This window comes from Xenopus laevis, chromosome 8S, assembly GCF_017654675.1.
Source record: "Xenopus laevis strain J_2021 chromosome 8S, Xenopus_laevis_v10.1, whole genome shotgun sequence".
In the NCBI taxonomy this organism is placed as follows: Eukaryota; Metazoa; Chordata; class Amphibia; order Anura; family Pipidae; genus Xenopus; species Xenopus laevis.
Window position 1 is genome coordinate 77,635,375 of NC_054386.1, and position 23,586 is coordinate 77,658,960.

General features: G+C 37.9%; 1 protein-coding gene across 3 annotated transcripts in view; it reads left to right on the plus strand.

Moving 5' to 3' along the window:
* Positions 1–351: 351 nt before the first annotated feature.
* brs3.S (bombesin like receptor 3 S homeolog) overlaps positions 352–23,586 on the plus strand; it is a 32,166-nt gene continuing 8,931 nt past the window's right edge. Inside the window, exons 1-3 of one of the 3 annotated variants that reach the window (XM_041575132.1) lie at positions 365–516; positions 5,350–5,528; positions 9,925–10,271. Coding sequence is in view for 2 of the 3 variants with exons in the window: in XM_041575131.1 (XP_041431065.1) it covers positions 5,453–5,528 (76 nt within the window). In the remaining variant the exon portion in view is untranslated. Of the gene's footprint in view, positions 517–5,349; positions 5,529–9,924; positions 10,272–23,586 lie in introns of all 3 variants that reach the window. The other 2 variants (XM_041575131.1, XM_041575130.1) reach the window with 2 other exon arrangements.

Here is a 23,586-nt window from a genome sequence, read left to right on the forward strand (position 1 = left end):
GTGTTCTTCCATCCAATATCATTGGTGAGACAATCGTGTCCCTTTGCTTGTCCAGAATTTGTAGCTTTGCTCCTCTTTTAGTAAGACCTGGCAGCATTCCAATTAGCCGAGGGCTTCTCCCGAGGTGAAAGGCGACTGTTAAAGGCAGAAGCAAGAGCAAAGACCAGGGAGCCTAGCACTGGTTCTGGATATAGGGTGCTGAACGTGACACCAGTATTGCTATGAAATGTATTAAAGGTTCCTCTCACACTGCTTGTCTGTTATGTTCTTTCCAAATTTTTTTTCTTTTATGTAACACAGAACTGAGCATGCCTCATAAATTATTGCACAATAAGTTACGCAAAGCCAATAAAACTGCACTTCTCAGAGTTGAGAGACAGAGACAATAGGTCATTTGATTTGCTTGAGTTCCTGCATTCTCACAGAGCTGGCTCAGGAGATACACACACTTCACAGTCTTTTACGCTGGGGCTTGGCACTTGCATGTCAGCATGGCTTTATAGAGTGAGGAAAAATGTAAGTATATACTTCAAGTTTAATTTTTTTCTGGTTTAAAACTAACTCCCTAGGATCATAGCGTATTTGCTTCAGATAACGTATATTTTATACAGTAAGGTAGTGCTTCCCTGCCCAAAGTTCTTCAATCCCCCCATGATCTGCATGGCTACTGGAGGGGGATATAAAACATGCATGTATAATTTTATTTTTATGTGTTTTACAATGATCTGTATCATCACTCTGTATCTATTGTTGTTTAAGTGCATTGTTTATGTTAAAAGAATATTATTCTACTATGTCTGTGTGGATGTCCTCAAAATGATTCTGTCCAATTACATACAGACTGATTAGGGAACAGTAACATTAAAAAATGAAATTGTAATAAAAATATAATGCAGTGTTGCCCTGCACTGGTAAAACTACTGTGTTTGCTTCAGAAACACTACTTTTGTTTATATAAATAAGCTGCTGTGTAGAAATGGGAGCAGACATTCAAAGGAGAAAAGGCTCAGGTTACACAGTAGATAGCAGATAAGCTCTGTACAACATAATGGTGTTATCTGTTATCCACTATTCAACCTGTGCCATATAGTCTTTTTTTAATTTCCGCCATTGCTACACAGCAGCTTGTTTATATGAACTGTAATTGTGTTTGTGAAGCAAACAGATCTGTTTTACCATTGCAGGGCAACAGTACATGATATTTTCATTACTTTCAAGCACTTTAATCTTTGGGTGTTACTGTTCCTTCTTTTGCTGAAACTGATCATAGTATGTGTAAATGTGATAAGGACCTAAGATTGTAAGCTCCATCTGAGCGGCACGTGATGTGAATCATGAACAATCTGCTGTGTAATATGTAAAAACGAACAATAAGGTGTAAACCATTTATTTACTATTTGAATCCCTTTACTTCCTATAGAATTACAAGTTCCTATATGTAGCTTAACAACAGATTGATACCGTTTAAATACATCTCTTATACAAGCAATTTAAGTATATCTCTAAGGCAGACATCCTGTACATCTTGTGATGGATGTGGGTTTATAAGTCAACAAGAATGAGATAATTTGCAAGAATAAATTCTTTGTAAACTACATTTTGAGGCACCTGAATTACAGTAATTTTCCAGTGTAACCTATTAATTTATAGCTTCATTCCCTCTCACTTTAAAGTATGTGGAGATATATTATAATGCGTAAAAATAAACATTTGTATAGAAAGATTTGATGAACATACTGTATATATATCTGATTTGTTAGGTTTAGTGCTGGGCGAATTTATTCGCCAGACGCGAATTTGCGGAGAATTCCCGTGATTCTCCACCGGCTAATTCCTGCCGGTGAATAAATTTGCAAAACCGCTGTGAGCATTTTCGCCAGCTAATTTGCGCTGGCGTCAAAAAAAAGGATGCCGCGTCAAAAAAACATGTTGTTTCGCAAATTTTTCACCGTTTTGCGAATTTCGCGGGAAATTTGCTAATTTTTCAGCGAAGCAAAACTCTACAAATTCACCCATCACTAGTTAGGTTTGTTCATCTACAGCGAATATATATGAATACAGAATTTTTGTTATCACAATGTTATTATTGATGTTCTTATTATCATCATTTATTTATAAAGTATCTATATATTCAAAAAACCTTTACACATACTGGTCATCAATCTCATCGGTCTCAGTGGAAGATGTTTGTAAAATGCTTTCCTAACAGATCTGTTTCAGGCTACAGTGAACAACAAGTTGGGGATTGATTGTGAATGTGTAACCATTGAGTTGGAATTACAATCTGTGTTCTTGATAAATGTTTCTTTCATAAATAGTGTTTCCTCTTTTCGTCTATGGTTTTTTGTGCATCTCTTAGTCCCTCTGAATGGTCCTTTGTGTATTATTATGCAGTCAGAGGTTTTTTATTTTGAAAATACTTGACATGTGGTGTCATTGAGTTATGTATCCTTCCTGACACACATTTCTGTGCTTTTACCATAGCATAGCCATAGCCATATGCAGTAGCTCTGCTGAAACGTTCAAGTCTGCTTTTCTTTTTATATTTCATTTGTAAAATTGTTGATATATAATGTATACATTTATAATGTTAAGATTCTATGGCTCAATAACAAAAGGGAGCACCGGGGAAGCCAAAATCCATGAATAAAAAAAGTGAAATTTATTGCATAATCTTTAAAAGTTTGCATGCCTCAAACATCCCTTTGGCTGCACGCTTAATGCGTTTCGTGGCTACCTGCCACTTCCTCAGAAGCTCTGAGGAAGTGACAGGTAGCCACGAAATGCGTTAAGCATGCAGCCCACTGGATGTTTGAGGCATGTGGACTTTGAAAGATTATGCAATAAATCTCACTTTTTAATTCACAGATTTTGGCTTCCCCTGTGCTCCGTTTTTTGCTTAAACCTGTTTCTACGTTCGACTGTTGGGATCACAGTGGAGGTGATGCCCGTTGGAGCCAGCCTGAGACCGATAAGTCCTCCCACTACAATGTATGCTGGACTTCAATAACAAAAGGGGACTTGCCAGTCAACAATGCTGCACATCTGGTTTCATTCACCTTCTGTAGAAAGAAGTCCAAACCTGCATAAATTGGCCATAAACCAGACATTACCCCCTCCCATAAGAATTTCTGCAGAAGGCTCTGAAATTTAAAACTTTTGTTTATAAAAGTTTATGCCCCAGACCTACAGCTCAAGGTAGAGATATCAACCATGGAAACTGATGGCTTTATTTTAGGAAAATAATAGATGGTGCACAAAGCCTTATGCGTTTCACGCATGTAGGCACTGTAAGTGCCTAAGTGCGCAAAATGCTTAAGGCATTGTGTACATCTATTGTTTGCCTAAAATAACGTCTGCAGCTCCTTTACTTTGCCTGTCTGTGGGATCTGTGAGTGGCTATTGTTTTTTTTTAACATATAACTGCCCATTCAGACCAGCAAATCACTTTCCCAACCTGGTGTGGCAACTGGAATGTTTATCAGATGTCATAATGTCGCTATATAAATCTTTAAACTGCTTACAATATTTTTGTAAATGAAAAAAATAGCAATGTTTGTTGCATTTCTGTCTATGTATGTTCTTCCTATATAAAAATTGTAGTAAAAAAAGTTATTCTTCCATAGATTTAAGTCTGAATTTATGAACCTCACAGAAGATAAACTTGGCACAATACTTGGGTAATGTGTTTTGCTTAATGGTGCCAGTTATTATTATCCGTGCAAAGTGACACTGTAACAAGCAAGAATTATAGTTTAGCACGAGAGTTTCAAGTGTCCATTCCAAGTATTTTGCCTGTCCTATGCCATAAAGCACCTGACTAATGATAGCTGTGCTAATTAGCATTTTATTAAAGGGTATGTAAAGGCAAAAAAATAAAATCCCATTTTTACTTTCTTTAATGAAAAAGAAACCTATCTCCAATATACTTTGATCTAAACATTTCTACAGTTTTCATAAGAAACCTGACTGTATGCAGTGAAATTCTCCCTTCATTTACTGCTGTGGATAGGAATTGTCAGACGGTACATAACTGCTGGGCAGAAAAACAATCATACTTATGAACAGCAGGGGGAGCCCCCGCCTTACTTCCCAGCCATGCAGAACTCACGCAGCTTTGTTTGTTTCCCAGCAGTCGGGGATTGTGTAGAGATTTGTATTGGATTTTATTTTTGCCTTTACATCCCCTTTACTGTTTCCAACTCCAGCTGCAGGGACAAAGATAATGGAGCCAGATTTAAACAGATAAACTGGGATTGTATTTGGAGGATTATTTTGCTGCAACCACTGGTTCTGCAGAGTTGGAGAAAGTTTGTATTAAACAATACCAAAACTGTAAAATCCACATTAGATTACATGACAACACAGGACCCAGTGCAGTCTGCTGTATCAGCTTCTGGCAGATATTATTTGACTTGTGCTGATTTGATAATTTATGACGATCTCTAAGCAGCCCAGACCACACTGAACAAGTGCACAGTCTTGGCCTTGCAAAGATGTTAAACAAAGTTACAAGATGGTGACCCCCTGTGGCAACTTTGAAAGCATAAATCATTTGTTTTATTAGGCTTCTGGTGCAGTAAGTTCATGTTTATGTTTAGTACACAAAATGCAGCATTTCTAGCCTTATTCTATTTTAGACTTTACTTTCCCTTTAAGAAGAATATGTTTCCCGTAGGGGACTTAAGCTCACCAGGATGACATTACAGTGGAGTAGTAATACGTCAGTTACAATTAACCCTGCAGGTGAATGCATAGTAATTATGACACTGCCTTTGACTTTGTTGAAATAAGGTCACAACTGAAGAATTGTCAGTATACAGTTAGATAGAAATACCACAGTTGATATACAGCAGAGAATAGTTTGGTTTGTCTACTGGGCATATACTGATAGCATTAGCAGTGAGAACCTGGCCAAGCCCCTTTTAATCAAATTCTGCTATTTTATGAAGATTATTGAGGAGCCTGTCTTTTCACCAGGTTGCCCTGCAATTGGTACCAATTTGGTATTTTGCCCAGTGGCAACACTGATGGACATCCATTGGTGTCACAGGTCAAGTCATACAAAAGAGACAGGTGATTTCATGGAAAAATAGGGTTGCTCAATAAGAATTGTTGTTGAATGTTGGTTCCATAGATATGACTACAAGAATGTACTATAATTCTTGCCAGTGTTGAAATTGCTAGTCTCTATACCTTCATACAACATGATGAAGGCCACAAGTCCACACTGTATAGATCCGGTTTATATAGTGACAGCATAAAAGAGTTTTATGGGCCTTTTGAAGGTCATTCTATAGGACAATGATTTTCAATTTTCTAATGAACTCTATACTACTTTCTTACTAGTTATTTTTGTATTACATTTCAAATTGGAGCACACTGAGTAATGAAGAATTGAAGCGAAATAGGCCGAGCAAACAAATTGCCATCAGATTCATTCCAGTCAACCATGTCTACAGCATCTGCTTCTACATCTAACGCATGCAGCCTCTCGGGTTTCAAAGATGGAACCAGTACTGGAAATGGTAAGCTGAACTGCATATAGCTGGAGTGGGGTGGGTGACATGAGGAATATTGTAAGCTTGAGGAATATGGGGAGTTATATCTAGCCACAGCTGGGCATCCTTTAAAAAATAACATTATTCTCAAAATTAGTTAATAAAATACCTATCATATGAAAAATATATCAGCAGTTCTGCTTGTAAACAAACTTACATATACTGTATTTTAGAGTTTAGGCTGAGAGCACACAGGGTGTAGGGTCTGCTTCTTTTAGCTTGTGTTTTGTTCCGTATGTCCTCTGTATCCTCAGCCTTAGTGCATATCCTACATTTCATTTTAGTTTTTTGTTAACTTTGTGTGATGATTAATATTGGCATATGTTTCTTATTCTGGTGCTCGGAGAGAACCTAAGAGGTGAGAGGTGGGGGTTGGGTAGCTACTGTAAATAACAGTAGACAATGCTTTGGCATTAATAAAATACCTTAAAGGAGAACTAAACCCTAAAAACTAATATGGCTAAAAATGCCATACTTTATATATTAAACATATTGAATATATCGAACATTTCAGCTTCTCAATAGCAGCAATGATCCTGGCTGATGTCAGCCCAAACACTGACCTCAGCTTCAGCTCTGCTGTGTGTAAATGCACACAGACTGATTGGATTCAAATCAGTGGAGCAGATCTCCTTCTCTCAGCCTGCAAAAATACGCAGCAGCCTGTGTGCCCATAGCTTTAAGCTTTAGTTCTCTTTTAACAAATAGTTCTGCTGATAAGAATAATGCCATTATAACACGAAATAAAGCTCCCCTCAGAAAATTGTAGTCTGAGCTCAGAGAAAGTAAAAATTTCTGATTGAAATAAAACTAACTTGTTGCCCAAATATGTCAAGTATTAGCCATAGTAATTTGGGCTGCAATTTAGACCAAACATGGGGAACTATTACTATAACTTCCAGATTTTTCATTTTCACCTGTTTAAGGGGCAGATTTATCAAGGGTCAAATTTTGAAGTAATGGGAGTTTTTTTGAACTCCCATAACTTCAAAATTCGAATAAAAAAAGACCAACCGAAATGTATTAAATATATAAAAGGTTTTTACTGCGGGTGAATAGGCTGTATTCGATCGTTGGAATCGAAGTAAGACCCTATTCGATCGAATTCAAATTCAAAGTCAACCAATTGACTCCAAATAGGTTCTAGGAGGTCCCCCATAGGCTAAAACAGCAATTCGGCAGGTTTTAGATGGCGAATGGTCAAAGTTCTAAAGAGACAGTACATGATAAATTGTGATATTCTAATTTTCTAATTGCGATTCGAATTTGGAGTATTCCCTAGTCAAAGTACATAAAAATAGCTCGAAATTCTAATTTTTTTTACTTCGAATTTTCAATTCGACCCTTGATAAATCTGCCCCTATAAGTCGGCACTTAAAATCTGACAAATGTCCTCTGGGGCAAAATGCAGAATACACAGATTTAGAATTATCCCTAATAAAAGTTTTTATTATTGGTGTTTGGTTTTAAATGGATGGGCATACTGTAAATCTGGTTACCATAAAATATAAATGTACATGGCAAATAGTTGAGCTGCAGGCCACATGATGGACACATACAAAATAAACTGGCCACTTAACTAACCTACTTAAAGATATATCTAAAATTATGATTCAATCTGTATTAGGTTTCAAGGCCATCCTTTCTAAACTGATCACCCATATTAAGTAGAAAATATCATGATTATTTAAAAAAATTATCCATTGATTAAATACTAAGAGAAAAATCCTATTGCAACCACAGTTTGGTGGGATCTTAATGCAGAACAAGGTTTACTCTGGTTCAGTGCTCTTAGCTCTGCTCTTTGAAAAACATACCAGCCTGATGTATTGTGCAGCTAAGAGCTGCCCTTCCATCTCCATCTCCTTTCTCCAGGGAATAGTAACTTCTGATGACATCAGACATGGGTAGGTCAGACATGGGAATATAAATCAATGTGGGCAGCAACATGGATTTGGATGAGGGTAGGATAGGGTTGGCTTGGATGTGTTTTTAAAGAAGAGGAGTGCTTTTTATACAAGACCCTCACACGGAAATCCCAACCATTTTGTCGATCATACACAGATTTGGACGCATAGCAGGCTTTCGAATCAATACAGGAAAATCTGAGGCTCTCCAACTCCACGATACCTCATTACATACTTGGCCCACTGATTTTCCCTTTAAAAAAGCTCAACATTACATAACATACTTAGGCATAAAAATACCTAAACACCACAAAGACACCTATAAATTGAACATTCGATCGATTATAGATAAGATACAGCAAGACACACAACAGTGGAAGCATATTAATTTAACTTTTTTGGGTAGAATCCACTTTATTAAAATGATTCTGTTCCCCAAACTACTGTATACATTGCAAATGTTACCATATCGCATCAAACCAACTGATTTAAAACGTATCAATCATATATTTCGCACCTTTATTTGGCAGAATAAACGCTCCAGAATCAGCATATTTAAACTACAACAACCAAAACACTTAGGGGGAGTCAATCTGCCAAATGTTAAGGAATACAATGAAGCAGCACTACTTAGATATGCAGGAGATTGGTTAACACATAGGAATTGGTTTGCCGATACAGATCTAGACCAGTCCCAAACAGAGGGCCTCACTTTAAATTACCTTCTCCACTCCCCACTCTCAGCGATTCCCCATTCTCTAAAAGATAACCCGTTGTTTATAGACACATACAAAACTTGGCAATCCCTACGTACAAGACATCGACTGCCCCCATGCCATTCGCCATATCTGACATGGCTAGGAAACAAGGACTTCCCTATGGGACTATCAAATCCGGTTCTATACGGTTGGCGAGATGCAGGATTAGATACAGTACGACACCTTACCAACAACAACCGAAACCTACTCTCCCCAGTGGAACTAAAAGATAAATTTCCAGATACAAACTCTCACATATTTCTTAGTATGCAAATCTTACATTTCGCTAGAAATACGATCCACAAAATTAAAGACACTGCCGATAGTAACGTAATTGACAATCTTTTGAAAGAGAAAACTACCATACGCTCGACTGCATGCATATACCACCTGCTATGGACTAACATAAACTTAGACTCTGACAAATCCCTCTATCTGAAATGGACAACTCTTACGCCACAAATTCCTACCGCCGAAATCTTAAAATCTCACATACGCATAACTCAGTTACTGCCTAGCAGCAGATATCAAGAAATGGCTTTATAGTTCCTAACTAACACCTGAAAAACAATTTAAGATGGGAACCCTCCCCTCAGACGGGTGCACTAGATGCACGGCCCCTAAGGCAGATCTTTTCCACATGCTCTGGTCATGTCCTCGAATACAATTCTTTTGGCTGGAAGTAACCGCTTATTGGACACAAATTGTGAACAAACCGATTCAACCTACTATAGATTGGGCCTTGTTTAGCACTGTTCACCATTACCCGAATTTAAATAAAGGGGAGAGACATTTGGCGGCTAGGTTGGCGGCGGCATCTCGGAAGACAATTCTACACCAATGGTTATCTGTGGAGGCCCCATCAATCACACTTATGAAACAGAAATTACACCACATATTTCATATGGACTGGCTTGAAGCCACGACAAAAAAAGAGCAACAAGCCGGAAAATTTTTCTCCACATGGATCACTTACATTGGCAGTCTCCCCATACCACTCAGATATTTAACCACCTACACCTTCATGAATACGACGTGGTATGACACAGAAATTCTACGGGGCAACTCGCTCCTACTTGAAACAAATAATCATATTCAAAACATGCTGCACGGAACTGGACCACCTACACACTCGCCCCCCAGGAATCACCGTACTGATAGACTTTTGACATCTTACCTAAGGTAATCAAGCCTAGTCTGTTGAATTTTTCTCTCCTCTTATCAATACTCTGAACTGATCTCGAGACTTGATTTTATACATTGTGACATTATACATAGGAATATATTGTTATGTTAACTTTGAATTCATTTTCTTTTCCTTCTTTTATTATTTCTCTTTTTTTCTTCTTTATATGCATGTCCTTTTAACACCAAAAAATTATTGTACATCCATGCTTGGATGTGCTAATTGTTTAAAATATGTAAAACATGCTTTGAAAACTAATAAAAACACTTTGAAAAAAAAAAAAAAAAAAAAGAAGAGGAGCACTGGCCTGTAGTCGAATGCAAGTAAGTTTACTCAGTCATTGATTAGGAACTAGGAAAAAAAACTAGGAAAATTATATAGCCTATAAATTTGGGAGGGGTAATATCCTCTATATACACTTTAAAATTCCCTTTAAAATTCATTGTTCAGTATTAGTACATCGTTTGATCGAAGAACACTTGATAATTGCAACTATTGTTTGTTTTATGTAGGTGGAATATTAATGAACGGTCCTTATTTGGATTCTCAAAATCAAGCAACCATAACCTATAATACGAGAAGGATACTGTCATTTTTGGATTTCAACGCACAATGAAAATGTTTTTTTTTAATTTCTTGCATTATGAATAACAAGCTTTTTTTTTTAAAATAAGCTTTTCATTTTTGTATCCTGAGACCTCTGATGTGTACTAAAACCCAGGATCTAACAGAGTGGAATCACATTTGCTTTTTCTGCAGTTATCAGAATTGGAACCTAGCAGGGTCTAACTACTCCTGGAGCTCTTTGTAAGGAAAGGAGCCATTTTCCCATAGTGGAATGGGTCATATTAAACTCACGGTAAAGAGTTACTACTACTTTAGTGTAAGAGGGCTAAGGTACCCCTACAGTCAGTAGGTATAATGCTTTCTTATGATATATGAAAAATATATACTTGTAAATTAAGTCATCTGGATTTTGTGCAGATATAATATAAAGTCTAGAGTTTGATATTGCATTGGCAAATTAATATTTTTTATTCATATGGTACCAGCTTATAGCATAGCACATTACAGACATTATGGGGGTTATTTATCAAGCTCCGTATATCCAAACCTCAAATAATTTGTAGTTTTCAGAGCAAAAAAAATAAAATAATTTTTTTTCGAGATTTATTAAAGTCCTAAAAACTCAGAATCCAAAACACTGGCATCTAAAAGTTCTCGAGGTCCTGTATAAGTCAATGGGGAAGGTTCCAGTGTCTGCGCTGATGTTCGTACCGATATCCGATGATTTCAGGGTTTCGGCGCAAAAGACTCAGAAAACTCTGAAAAAATCTTTGTTTTTGCAGGAAAACTTCGAACAATTTTCGGGGAAAGCTCAGAAGTTTGCCCAACCCTATTTTTCGGGCTTTTTTCTTCATAAATAAGGTCCATTCGGGAATTCGGAGTTGCTCAAAGTTTGATATTAGGCCTTGATAAATAACCCCCTATGTATCATTCATATCATTCCCGGGAGTTTATAGTCATAGGTCCCTATCACATTCACACACACTATTGTCAGTTTAACCAGAAACCAGTTACCCTGTCTTTATGTTGGAATGTGGAAAAAAACTGGAGTGCTTGTAGAAAAACCCATGCAAGTACAGGGAGAACAAACTTCTTGAAGGAATTGAAGCTAGGACCCAGCACTACAAGGCAGTAGTGCTAACTACTGTGATGCAATGCTGGCCATTCTTCCATTATATAAAAACTATGATGGAGAGCTTGTGATTTTTAATGTTATATGGTGGTATGTTACAGGAAAGTCACATTAGGTCCATTATGAGACATAAAATACGGCACAAGTAAAACTGCCGTGATCTGAATACTTCTTCAGTTGGAGTGAAGACAAGGCATGGTTCCCTCATTTGAAATCTAAAAGGAATACTTGAATTCAGATTATCAATACAGTGAGAAATTGTCCTTTTGTTCAAGTATATGTTTGTGTTTAGTGCTTCTCAACAGGTGGCAACCACCATGTGTATTGCATAAGATTCTAAATAGAAGAAGATAATAACTGGAGAGCATAACGTGTCTTATGACATCATAGTAAATTAAAAGTCAATTATTGCAGGAATGTCATGCACTACGGGTCGCATGACCCTTGATATTCGACCGTCAAAGTAAAATCCTTCGATTTTAATCCGTCGATCAAACGTTTTTCCTTTGATTAGAAATATGTTAGAAAGCCTATGGAGACGTTCCCCATAGGCTAACAATGATGCTCGGTGGGTTTTAGGTGGCGAAGTAGGTGGTCGAAGTTTTTTTAAAGAGAAAGTACTTCAACTATCGAATGGTCGAATAGTCACACGATTTTTAGTTTGAATCGTCCAATTCGAATTCGAAGTAGCCAGTTCAATGGTCGAAGTAGCCAAGAAAAAACCATTCGAAATTTGAAGTATTTTTTATTCTATTCCTTCACTCGAGCTAAGTAAATGTGCCCCTACATGTTTCAGCCCATTAGCCTTCCTCAGGTGCATAAATTAAATGACACAGCAAACCAGCTGAATTTTAGATTATATAACGAATAATTTCAATAGCCCACTTTCCACACTTTTGAATATTTTAAAGCAGTGAACATTTACAATTTCTGCTGCTATGGCAACATTTGTGAATTCCCATCTTTAGTAGCACTTAGTTGTTTTTGCACAGAAGAATTTGTCTCTCTGCCAGATCCTCCCAAGGACATCTGTTCTAGAGTAGATAAATAAGTATCAGAAAAACATTGACATATACCAACTGTCATCATCACTGCATAGACACCGTGTGAACCAACACATGTAGCAGATTGTAAACGAGTGAAAACATGTAACTTGACGGCAATAAATTGGTGCTACATATAAAGTAGCATAACCCAAAAAGTTCTTACATTCATATAAAAGCGTAAAGGGGTAGTTCACCTTTAAGTTAACTTAATTTATAGAATTGCCAATTCTAAGCAACTTTACAATTGGTCTTGATTTTTTTTTTATTTGCCTTCTTCTGATTCTTTTCAGCTTTCAAATGGGGGTTTACAAAAAACTGAAAGCTCTATGAGGCTACACATTTTGGGGCCGATTCACTAACTTCGAGTGAAGGATTCGAAGTAAAAAAACTTAAAATTTCGAAGTGTTTTTTGGGCTACTTCGACCATCGAATGGGCTACTACGACCTTCGACTACGACTTTGAATCGTTCGACTATTCGACTATTCGATAGTCGAAGTACTGTCTCTTTACAAAAAAACTTCGACCCCCTAGTTCGCCATCGAAAAGCTACCAAACTCAATGTTAGCCTATGGGGAAGGTCCCCATAGGCTTGCCTAATTTTTTTTGATCGAAGGATATTCCTTCGATCGTTGGATTTAAATCCTTCGAATCGTTTGATTCGAAGGATTTTATCGTTCGATCTAAGGAATAATCCTTCGATTATACTATTTGCGCTAAAATCCTTCGACTTCGATATTCAAAGTCGAAAGATTTTAATTCCCAGTCGAATATCGAGGGTTAATTAGCTCGAGTGAAGGATTAGAAGGAAAAAAATTTCGACGTTTTTTTTGGCTACTTCGAACATCGAATTGGCTACTTCAACCTTCGACTACGACTTCTAATCGAACGATTCGAACTAAAAATCGTTCGACTATTCGATAGTCGAAGTACTGTCTCTTTAAAAAAAAACTTCGACCACCTACTTCGCTACCTAAAACCTACCGAGCACCAATGTTAGCCTATGGTGAAGGTCCCCATAAGCTTTCTAAGTATTTTTTTTATTTAAGGAAAATCGTTCGATCGATGAATTAAAATCCTTCGAATCGTTCAATTCGAAGGATTTTTCCTTCGATCGTTCGATCGAACCAAATGCGGTAAATCCTTCGACTTCGATATTCGAAGGATTTTACTTAGACGGTCGAATATCGAGGGTTAATCAACCCTCGATATTCGACCAATAGTAAATGTGCCCCTATGTTTTTCAAATGCAGCATTGTTTAGCTTGTCATTCTGAAAGAAGATGTATAATTTTCTTAGTTTCTTTTTTTTGTTCAGATGCACTCTCCTATTACACTGCATTTATCCTGACATTCTGTCAAGTTATTGTGCGCAGCTTTGTTAAAAGAACAGAAGCGAACCCAGGAGTAGGAGTAGGAGTATTATCATAAGTGACTGGTTACATCTATTGTGCTATTTGTAAAAATGGGAATGGTTTAAAGAGAAAATATACCTATGAAGCACCATCTTGGTTTATTGTGAAATGCTTTCCCATAAATTAACTTCGTATTTTGAGCCTAAACAGCATAATGCAGTGGTTCATAAGCAAACCTTTACTGGACAATCTTTAGTCAAATGTATTGTGACTCTAATTGATTGGTTGCTACTGATTTAATCACCAAAAGCAATCAATCAACTGGTATTACTGGTCACCTGTCTAATATTGTTCATTGCTACTGGTTAGCATACCTGGACAAACTTTGTGCCCTTTATTGGAGTGTTTCAGCACTGAATTGCTAATCAGCTATGGAGTACCGTATATACTCGTGTATAAGCCGACCCGCGTATAAGCCGAGGTACCTAATTTTACCTATGAAAACCAGAAAAACGTATTGACTCGCGTATAAGCCTAGACACAACTCAGAAAAGTCTCAGAAATATCAAACAGTCGGTTTAATGTTAAAAATCAAGCCATGATCACTGCATCACTGAAATGTATTACCTGGCCCGAGAAATGAGCAAACGAAGCAGGAAATAACCCTTAAAATAACCCTTAACAAGTTCAAGTTCAATTCAGACTGAGAGATATACCGTATATACGGTACTCGTGTATAAGAAGGGGAGAGCCGGGGATACTGCTTCCTGCAGCCGGCGCTGAGCTGATGACGTCAGCGTGCGGCTGGGATGCCTCACTACAACATGCAGGAGCCGTGAATGCGCTGGTGAAAGTGATAGCTGGACAACAGATGGAGGGCCGCAAACATGGCATCCCTGCAAGTGCCCATAACAAACACAGCGCGTCTCAACTGGCCTGTTCCCTCCCCCCTCATCCTCCTCACCCGCAGCCTCACTTACCAGGAGTACGTCTGCTCAGCCATGGCTCCTCCGGGGGAAGGTGTTAGGGCTTTGGCCCAGGAGGATCACTCAACGGCGCACGGGACTAGAGAAGACGGTGCGCGCACTCGCGAATCACGGAATGGAGGAGGAGACGCGCAAGCGCAGTTCAACAAAGCTGTCATGTGGGGCAGGCAGAGGCGGGGTTTGCCTTATTACGCCTAGATGACACTTGCGCTGTTGCTCTTTCTTCGCGGCTGGGAGGGGGATTCATCGCTACAAATTTACCGGTAAGGCAGCTGACCCGCGTATAAGCCGAGGTAGGATTTTCAAGCATATTTTGGGTGCTGAAAATCTCGGCTTATACGCGAGTATATACGGTATATAAATTTCAGGACTTCACGGGCGATTTTGCAGCGATCCAACGCACTGCACAAAATCGCAGGCGTCACGTCGGATGCAATGGAAACAAGGTAAGTAATGGCAGTGTCGGATCGTGCCGCATTGTTGATGCGACACGATGCGACAATTGAATTACTTACCTTGTTTCCGTCGCATCCAACGTGACGCCTGCGATTTTGTGCAGTCCGTTGGATCGCTGCAAAATCGCCCGTGAAGTCCTGCCCTTAATTATGCACGCAGTGTTGAATTCCAAATATAGAAAATGTTCAAGGATTAGGTTGAAGTATGTTGGAAAACTACATATATTTTGCTCATTTGAATGGTATTACATCCCCTGCAATGTTTGCAGGTATGGATATAAAATACTTTTGAGGCTGAACAATGCTGCAGAAACAATGAATATTTACCCATCTGTCTGGTAATGGATCTTAGCAACTGATCAAAAGAAACCACACATAGTGCCAATTCTAGGGGGGAAATAATTATTTCTTGACTTCATCCTTTCAATTACCTTCTGTCAAGTGTTTTTTCCAGTTTGGTTGTCATTTTTTTCATTTCTTCTATGTGTTTTTGTATATAAGCACAAAATACACCCCATATTCAATATCTGGCATAGCCAATGAGTTACAGTGTGTTTATTATGTTTAAATACCCTAAACCCCAAATGCCCCTTTATGTTTGCTAATATTTTAAAGGCATTTTAAATTATGTCAAGTCAATACTACAGACAAGTCTAACTATCTACCATTATTCCTAAATCATTTTGCTTTATCGATTTGTCTAAAGTTATTCCTTTTAACATTTATTCACATGGAACCTCACCTACACAGCTATCACAGATCGCCGGAAATGACTTCCCTTTCCAAATTCTGTCTGACAGTTATGAGCTTTACTCCTCCCTTACCACTTCTCCTCACTGACACTGTTTCCGAGTTTCATTGATCTGTTTCCCTGCAAACCCAGTAAGTGAGCACTGAAAACACTATTTTTGGTGCTCTGCAAGGTTAGGAAAGAAGGTGGATGGGATGAAGCTGACCCTGCCGCAAACTACAGCAACACGTTTTTTTGTAGGGAGCAAATGTCAAGCTCATTAAAATCAATGCAATGTTTAGCATTTTTTGCAGAGAATCAAAGTTCAGGGGTGACCCAAGGAGCTTCCCACTTACATCATTAGGAAATCAAAAACTCCCAATGTTCTACTGCCCAAAGTCAATTGAGTTTCCTCAGCAGGCTAAATAGTTGATATCTGGTAACTATAATTACATTGCCACTGGTTTACAAACAGCTCTTTTTCCCCTCTATTCATCACTCTAAAGTAAAAATAATAATTGTCCCATGTAATTTCTGATAATCAGGCCCAGACTCGCAATCTGTGGGTTCTGGCACATGCCAGAGGGGTTGCTGTATGGTTCCATAGAAAGTTACCATTAAGTGGGCTGGTAGGGGGCTGTTTGGGCCTCTGTGTATTTGGAATGGCAGGGCCTATTTTGACTCCCAGTCCAGACCTGGTGAAAATGGTTTTGAAAACCCTATTTCATGTATAATTTTCTATTTAATTAATTTGTACTGTGTTTGGGGGGGCATTTCTTTGTTCTCACACACAGCTAATGGATCAGTGTTCCAACTGATGGTTACATCCGGGGCATAGTCACAGGTTGGGGTTCTGAAATCTCAACGGAAACAACAAAGTACACTGTAATAATTGCATCATATATGTATTGCTCATATATAAACCGACTGAGCATGTGTGGGTGGACAAACGACACTAGCGGAGCTTAATCCTGAAGTGTGGGTGTCATTTTAATGTTAGATTCATAGACTGTTCGGAAGACAAAATGAATCCCACACGCTGTGCATTAAAGGAGGGCAGGAATCTGCATTTTGTGGCTCTCAAGATGTTGCTTTACTACTACTTCCAGCATATGGTTTGCTCTCCTACACAGCGTAGCATATGCTTTATTAACACATTTCAACTGCGTGTTATAAAAATATATTTAGCAAAGAACAAACATTATAAAAAAAATTACCTTTACAATAAAACTATTCTTTGTTTTTTTTATCTTATATAGCTTGTTTGTTTCTGTGTAAGTTATAATTCTGTGTAAGTATAACTGCATTTAAGATTTGATTATATAGATTTGTTGTTGCCATTGTGCTTTATTCTATCACACAAATGTAAGCCACATATTACTCCATACCCCACACCAAAAAAAAAAAAAAAACAACCCACCCGCAAAAGAACGGTATGTAAAATCACGAGACGACTTTTTTTATATGCACAAGTTAAATAGTATAATGACACCTGTTAAAGTGTTGAATACAAATTAATGAAAACAATAATTTTTATTTTGGAATGTGCATTCCCATTATTAGTATCAGGTTATAACAAATACTACATGCAGGTTTATATATCTCAATAACAATTGGCCATTTTATGCTTTATATCGAAGTTTTTTGGGGGGAAAACGTTCTAATTCGATCTAATGCGATATTACTTAGATTCGTAGGATTCAAATTTGGCTGAATAAGGACCTATTCGAACGAGAACTGACCTATGTGGCCAAAAAAAAAACTCCAACTTAATTTCGGTTGGTCTTTTTCAATTCAAATTTCGAACTTTTTCAAATTCAAAATTCGACCCTTGATAAATATGCCCCTTGAAGTTCCTAAACCTGACTGTTTTGCCAACTTGACTGTCCATTCTTAACCTGTGAGTTTCTAATGCTAACGGACTCCTGCTGCACAAGTATGGCAGCCCCCCTCATAAAGAACCATGGGGGTAAGAAAGGTAATGTAAAAGCATCAGGACATTTTAGTTCCTTTTTCAAGCCCCGATTCACTTTTCACTGTAACCAATAAAAAACTGGACACACCAATAGGAAATCATTTCAATGACCCTCATCACTCCATAAAGGATTTAAGAATTTTGGTTCTTAAGGGCAATTTTAAAACAGGTAATGATAGAAAAGTATGGGAATACAAATTAATGGAAACTTTCAATTCTCTAAACCTGGGCCTTGGATTTATGGCTAATTATGTGGACTAAGAAAGGCCTGCACCAGGTCAGAAATACCAACATGTCTGGATATGGACTAAGAGATCATATGGAATTCCTTTGATTCTACACTCCAATAATTCAGCCCTAATTTCAACTGTTGGTCATTTGACCTATGAGCTGAATGTTGTATATATACCAGAGAAAACCACAGCTTCATTGTAATCAGCTTGAAAAGTGAACTAAAATGTTCTGAAAGGTTGCTATGATTATATTAGTTAGCCAATAAAGGTATCACCTTTATACCACTTTTGTTGCCCTATAAAATTTTTACTGGCTAACACGTACAGCAACTTTAAAAACATCAGGCAAATACTTATATGGCAAAATTATTATTTTCTGATGTCAGTATCTCTTTAAAGGGGAAGGAAGGGGGGGAGGGTTTTTGCGCCAACTAGGTTTCCTTCCCCTTTAAAGGCTACTAATTTATAACAGCTGGAATTTCTAATTTTTCACATATATTTATATATACCAATATTTCATTCTTTTATTTAAACCTTAAGGTGCTTCTGTTCCCAGTTCAGGTTTTTATGAAATAGAAATTTAACATTATCTTCCTTTGTCCCAAACAGACTTTTTTACATTTGCATATGCCCTCAGCTGTACTACTTAGCTATTAGGGAATTAGTTAGAGTATTTTTAACACTTTTAATTTGTATTCTTTTCCACTTTTTGTTTTCATTAATTTGTCATGTATATTGGCTATCTTTACATTGTTCATCCTGTTGAATACATTTTAGCTTATTCTTATTTTATTTAGCCAGCTGTGCAATACAACCTTTCCATATGAATAATGGCGACAAACTAGCCAATCGTTATACATTTTTCATTCATCTAGACAACATACTTGGGGGATGACCATACCTGTACTTTTTCAGCCAAAACACTGTCCAGTATTTATCAAAACTCTGCTTTGACTTTGCTTTGTGTCTGCAATATAGAACATTACCACCGCTCCGAACACAAACTTAGTGAAAGCCTCATAAAACCATAGAGTACAATTTTTGTCTAAATCTGCTTTACAAATCCTGTGATTTCTCAATAAAAAAAGTTGAGCAATTCCTACATCCCTGGAGGAACTGCCCAATGAAATACCTTTAATTAGAGGTGGGCTTTATCCAGTAGTATCTGCCATTCTTTTCAAAAAGTTTTTGTTCGCAAGACACCATGGTTCGCCTCAATATATTAATCAAAAAATTATTTTCAGCTTTAACCAGAAGTCTGTGAAGCCAATATTCTGCATTAGGATGTAACTTAAACACTAATTTACATCATCAGAGCCATGCCAGAGCATTGGTACTTAATCCACATATTGGCTCAAAAGTAGCACCTACTTGATCATTTACTGGATATCAGTATTTCCCACCTTCCTTAATGTAGGTAGCATTGATTATTAAACAGAAAGAAATTAATAGTCATGATTTTACCTAGCAAAAGTACAGAGACGTACAGAGACTAGTATTACAGGGAGTTCAGAGCTTGTGCTACCAATATAGTATCATCTGGAAATATTAATCCACCTACAAATCCTGTATCCAAATACAACTGAGCACAGCTTCTGTGTCCAACACAAAAGAGGGAAGAAAGTACAAAAAAGACTGGTCTCAGACATTGGTCCATATAAGTACATTTATGTTCCATAGGCCCATTCATTTCAGTGCTGTACGATAAATAAGGGAATACATTGAACCTGCAGATACATACAACTAATAGTCAATAAAGAGAAACAGAGGTCCCTGGTCAATAGATTTTGCAGTCTAATTGGAACTGTACAACTATTTGCATATACTCGTCTTACCCTCCATGCCCTGATGTTTCTACTGCATTTTATAAGTATCTTCTTTGGTATCCTCTACTTATCTAAAATTTAACCAAAGTAAAACTAAAGTCATTATAGTTCTTCTGCCCATTAGTAACCCCCAGGGCCAGACTGGGAAAAAACCCCCGTCTCTCATAGGGGAGTTTGCAGTTGCAGCAGGGGGCCCCTGAGACGGCAGCCCTGGTGGGCCCCCCAGTCCACCCCTGATTTGAAATCCCCTTTCCAATAAATTATTTTACAGCCACAATTTAAGATTGCTGTCTTGGACCTTTAATTAACTTTGTCCACTTTCATTGCACACATTCAGAGCAGGTTTAAATCATTAGACATTTCCCTTAAAAATGCTAATGTCCATACAGTATATTCCCCTGTACTGTTTTTTCTTTTTTCTAACATCTTGCTTTCTCCTTTTCACCACTCACTTCAGCTTTAAAATGGACCTGTCATCCAGACACAAAAATCTGTATAATAAAAGTCCTTTTCAAATGAAACATGAAATCCAATTTCTATTTTTTATTAAAGCATTCATAGCTGTAGTACACTCATTTGAATATCTCAGCTGTCAATCAAATATTGTCTGCCCCTCCTCTATGCCTAGAGGCGGGGCAGACAATTACTTTCACTTTCTATTCAGCACTTCCTAGATGTCACTGCTCTCCACACATTCCTCATTCTCTTTTAATTCTTCTCGTTTAATTGTGTAGCCAGGGCATGGGGGTGAACATCGGGTCCCCCTTTCTGGTGTACAGACAAAATTTTGAGATGATGCAAGACTTAATAACAGTGTCTGCATGCTATAATTTTAAATTCCCAGACTGAAGGAACAAGATTCAAATAACTTATATAGTGTAATTAAAGTTCATTTTGCTTGACTAATATGATAAAATAGGATTTTGAATAATTTTTTTTGGGTGACAGGTCCACTTTAAACCCTTCCTCTGAGGCTGTCCGTGTGTTAATACGACTTTAGCACATTAAAATACAACTAAATTAGTTTGCATCCCTGCCCCAGCATGAAGTATTGACTCATTTACTCATCTCTCGCTTTTCTCCTTTTCACCACTCAATTCAATTTAAACCCTTCTGCTGCGACCACTCATGCTGCTAAAATGACTTTAGCACATTTAAATATAACTAAATTAGTTTACATCACTGCTCCAGCTTGAAGTATTGGCTCATTTAGCCAATACAGTAAAGTGCAAATATACCTATATTTTATCCATAATGCAGTGGATTTTTCCCCCAAAAAATTGCAGTGTAACTGTGCCCAGAAAAAGTCACCCCATATGTGTCACATCCGGCATCATGTGAGCATAAGCATTCAACATCTTTTAGTTGACAGGTGTAAAATTCAGGACTTTATTGTGCCTGTGAGTACTACTTGCCCCTCAGTTACAATAGCAGGCACAAGGACATTATGAGCAATGGAATACAAGAAATAAACAATTTGGGGCATATTTATCAATAGTTGAATTTCAAATTGAAAAAACGTCGAAATCTGAATTCAAAAAGACCAACCGAAATCAAGTCAAAGGTTTTTTTTGGTCGAATAGGTCCATTTTCAATCGAATAAACCTGTATTCGAATTGTATGAATTGAAGGAATAGCACACTCGATCAAATTCAATTCAAAGTTTTTCCCCAAAAGTCCACCAATTGACTCCAAATAGTTTCTAGGAGGTCCCCCATAAGCTAAAACAGCAATTCGTCAGGTTTTAGATGGCGAATGATCGAATTCGAATTTTTAAAGAGGCAGTACATTTTTTTACATTTTTTTCAAATTCGAATCGAATTTGGACTATACCTTAGTCGAAGTACACAAAAAATAGCTCGAAATTAGATTTTTTTTCATTTGAAAATTCACCTTGACCTTTGATAAATCTGCCCCTTTATATTCAATGTTTCTAACCCTTGCAAACTGCTGCATGGTTGTTACGGCAAGAGGGATGCTATCAACCAGGTACCAAATGAGATGCAGAAAACATATAGGGGCAAATTTACTAAAGGGCGAAGTGGCTAACGCTGGTGAAAATTCGCCAGTGTGACGTCATTTTGGGACATTGTCGATTTACTAACAGGCGCTGGCGTAATCACGCTGGCGAAGGCGATAGACTCTGGCGCAACTTCGCACTCTTAACGCCAGGCGAAATTTCGCTCTGGCGAAAGAGCGTTACTACGCAAATTCACAAAATTTTTGATTTTACTGAACGTTACCTCTATCACCAGACTTGCCTTCGTCACCTAAGACCAGGCGAAGTGCAATAGAGTAGATAGGACTTGGTCCAAATAGGTTCTAGGAGGTCCCCCATAGGCTAAAACAGCAATTCGTCAGGTTTTAGATGGCGAATGATCGAATTCGAATTTTTAAAGAGGCAGTACAGTTTTTTACATTTTTTTCAAATTCGAATCGAATTTGGACTATACCTTAGTCGAAGTACACAAAAAATAGCTCGAAATTCGATTTTTTTTCATTTGAAAATTCACCTTGACCTTTGATAAATCTGCCCCTTTATATTCAATGTTTTTAACCCTTGCAAACTGCTGCATGGTTGTTACGGCAAGAGGGATGCTATCAACCAGGTACCAAACGAGATGCAGAAAACATATAGGGGCAAATTTACTAAAGGGCGAAGTGGCTAACGCTGGTGAAAATTCGCCAGTGTGACGTCATTTCGGGAATTTGTCGATTTACTAACGGGCGCTGGCGTAATCACGCTGGCGAAGGCGATAGACTCTGGCGCAACTTCGCACTCTTAACACCAGGCGAAATTTCGCTCTGGCGAAAGAGCGTTACTACGCAAATTCACAAAATTTTTGATTTTACTGAACGTTACCTCTATCACCAGACTTGCCTTCGTCACCTAAGACCAGGCGAAGTGCAATAGAGTAGATAGAACTTGGTCCAAACAAGTTGAAATTTTTTCCAAGCCCCAAAAAACGCTGGCGTCTTTTCCGTTTTACAGGGTGATAGGCTGAAAAAGATCGTAATTTTTTTTTGGGTACCCTCATCCCCCCCTACATTTGCTAACATATGGCACATAAACTATACTGTGGGCTTATGTGTAGGGCAATATAACAACTCTATTTTCTTTTATTAAGGTTCCCTGGGCTTGTGTAGTGTAATGTATTTGCTGCAACATATACGTCCATTGAAATGTAACTTCCCGCCGTATGCAAATTATCTAACGCTAGTGTAACTTCACTATGCCTGGTGTAGTAATGCTAGCGCAACTTTGCAAGCGTTGGGTGCCGTTGATGAAACTTCGCAACTTAATGAATTTGCGTTCTCTGTGCGAAGTTGTGCCTGGCGAAGCAGTCGCTGGCGAATTTTCGCCTGTTAGTGAATTTCCCCCATAAAGTTAAGACTACTTACAAAATGGCTGTAAATTGCATGGTCAGCGAAATACTTATTATCATTCTGCATGCCGATAATAATTACATGCATATAATAATGACTTCTGTGGAGGTAGTGAGGCCAAAGTTTGAAAGTATATTGTGTGGTACTACAAAATCATTTTTTCTCAAAGCTTCACAGACAAAAGTACAGATAAGGGACCTGTTATTTAGAATGTTCAGGACCTAGGGTTTTCTGGATAAGGGTGCATACTTTAAGGGGCCCATTTACTTAGCTCCAATGAAGGAATAGAATAAAAAAAACTTTGAATTTCGAATGATTTTTTTGGCTACTTCGACCTTCGACTACAACTTCGACTTCTAATCGAACGATTCGAACTAAAAATCGCTCTACTATTCGACCATTCGATAGTCGAAGTACTGTCTCTTTAAAAAAAACTTCGACCCCCTACTTCGCCACCTAAAACCTACCGAGGTGCCATGTTAGCC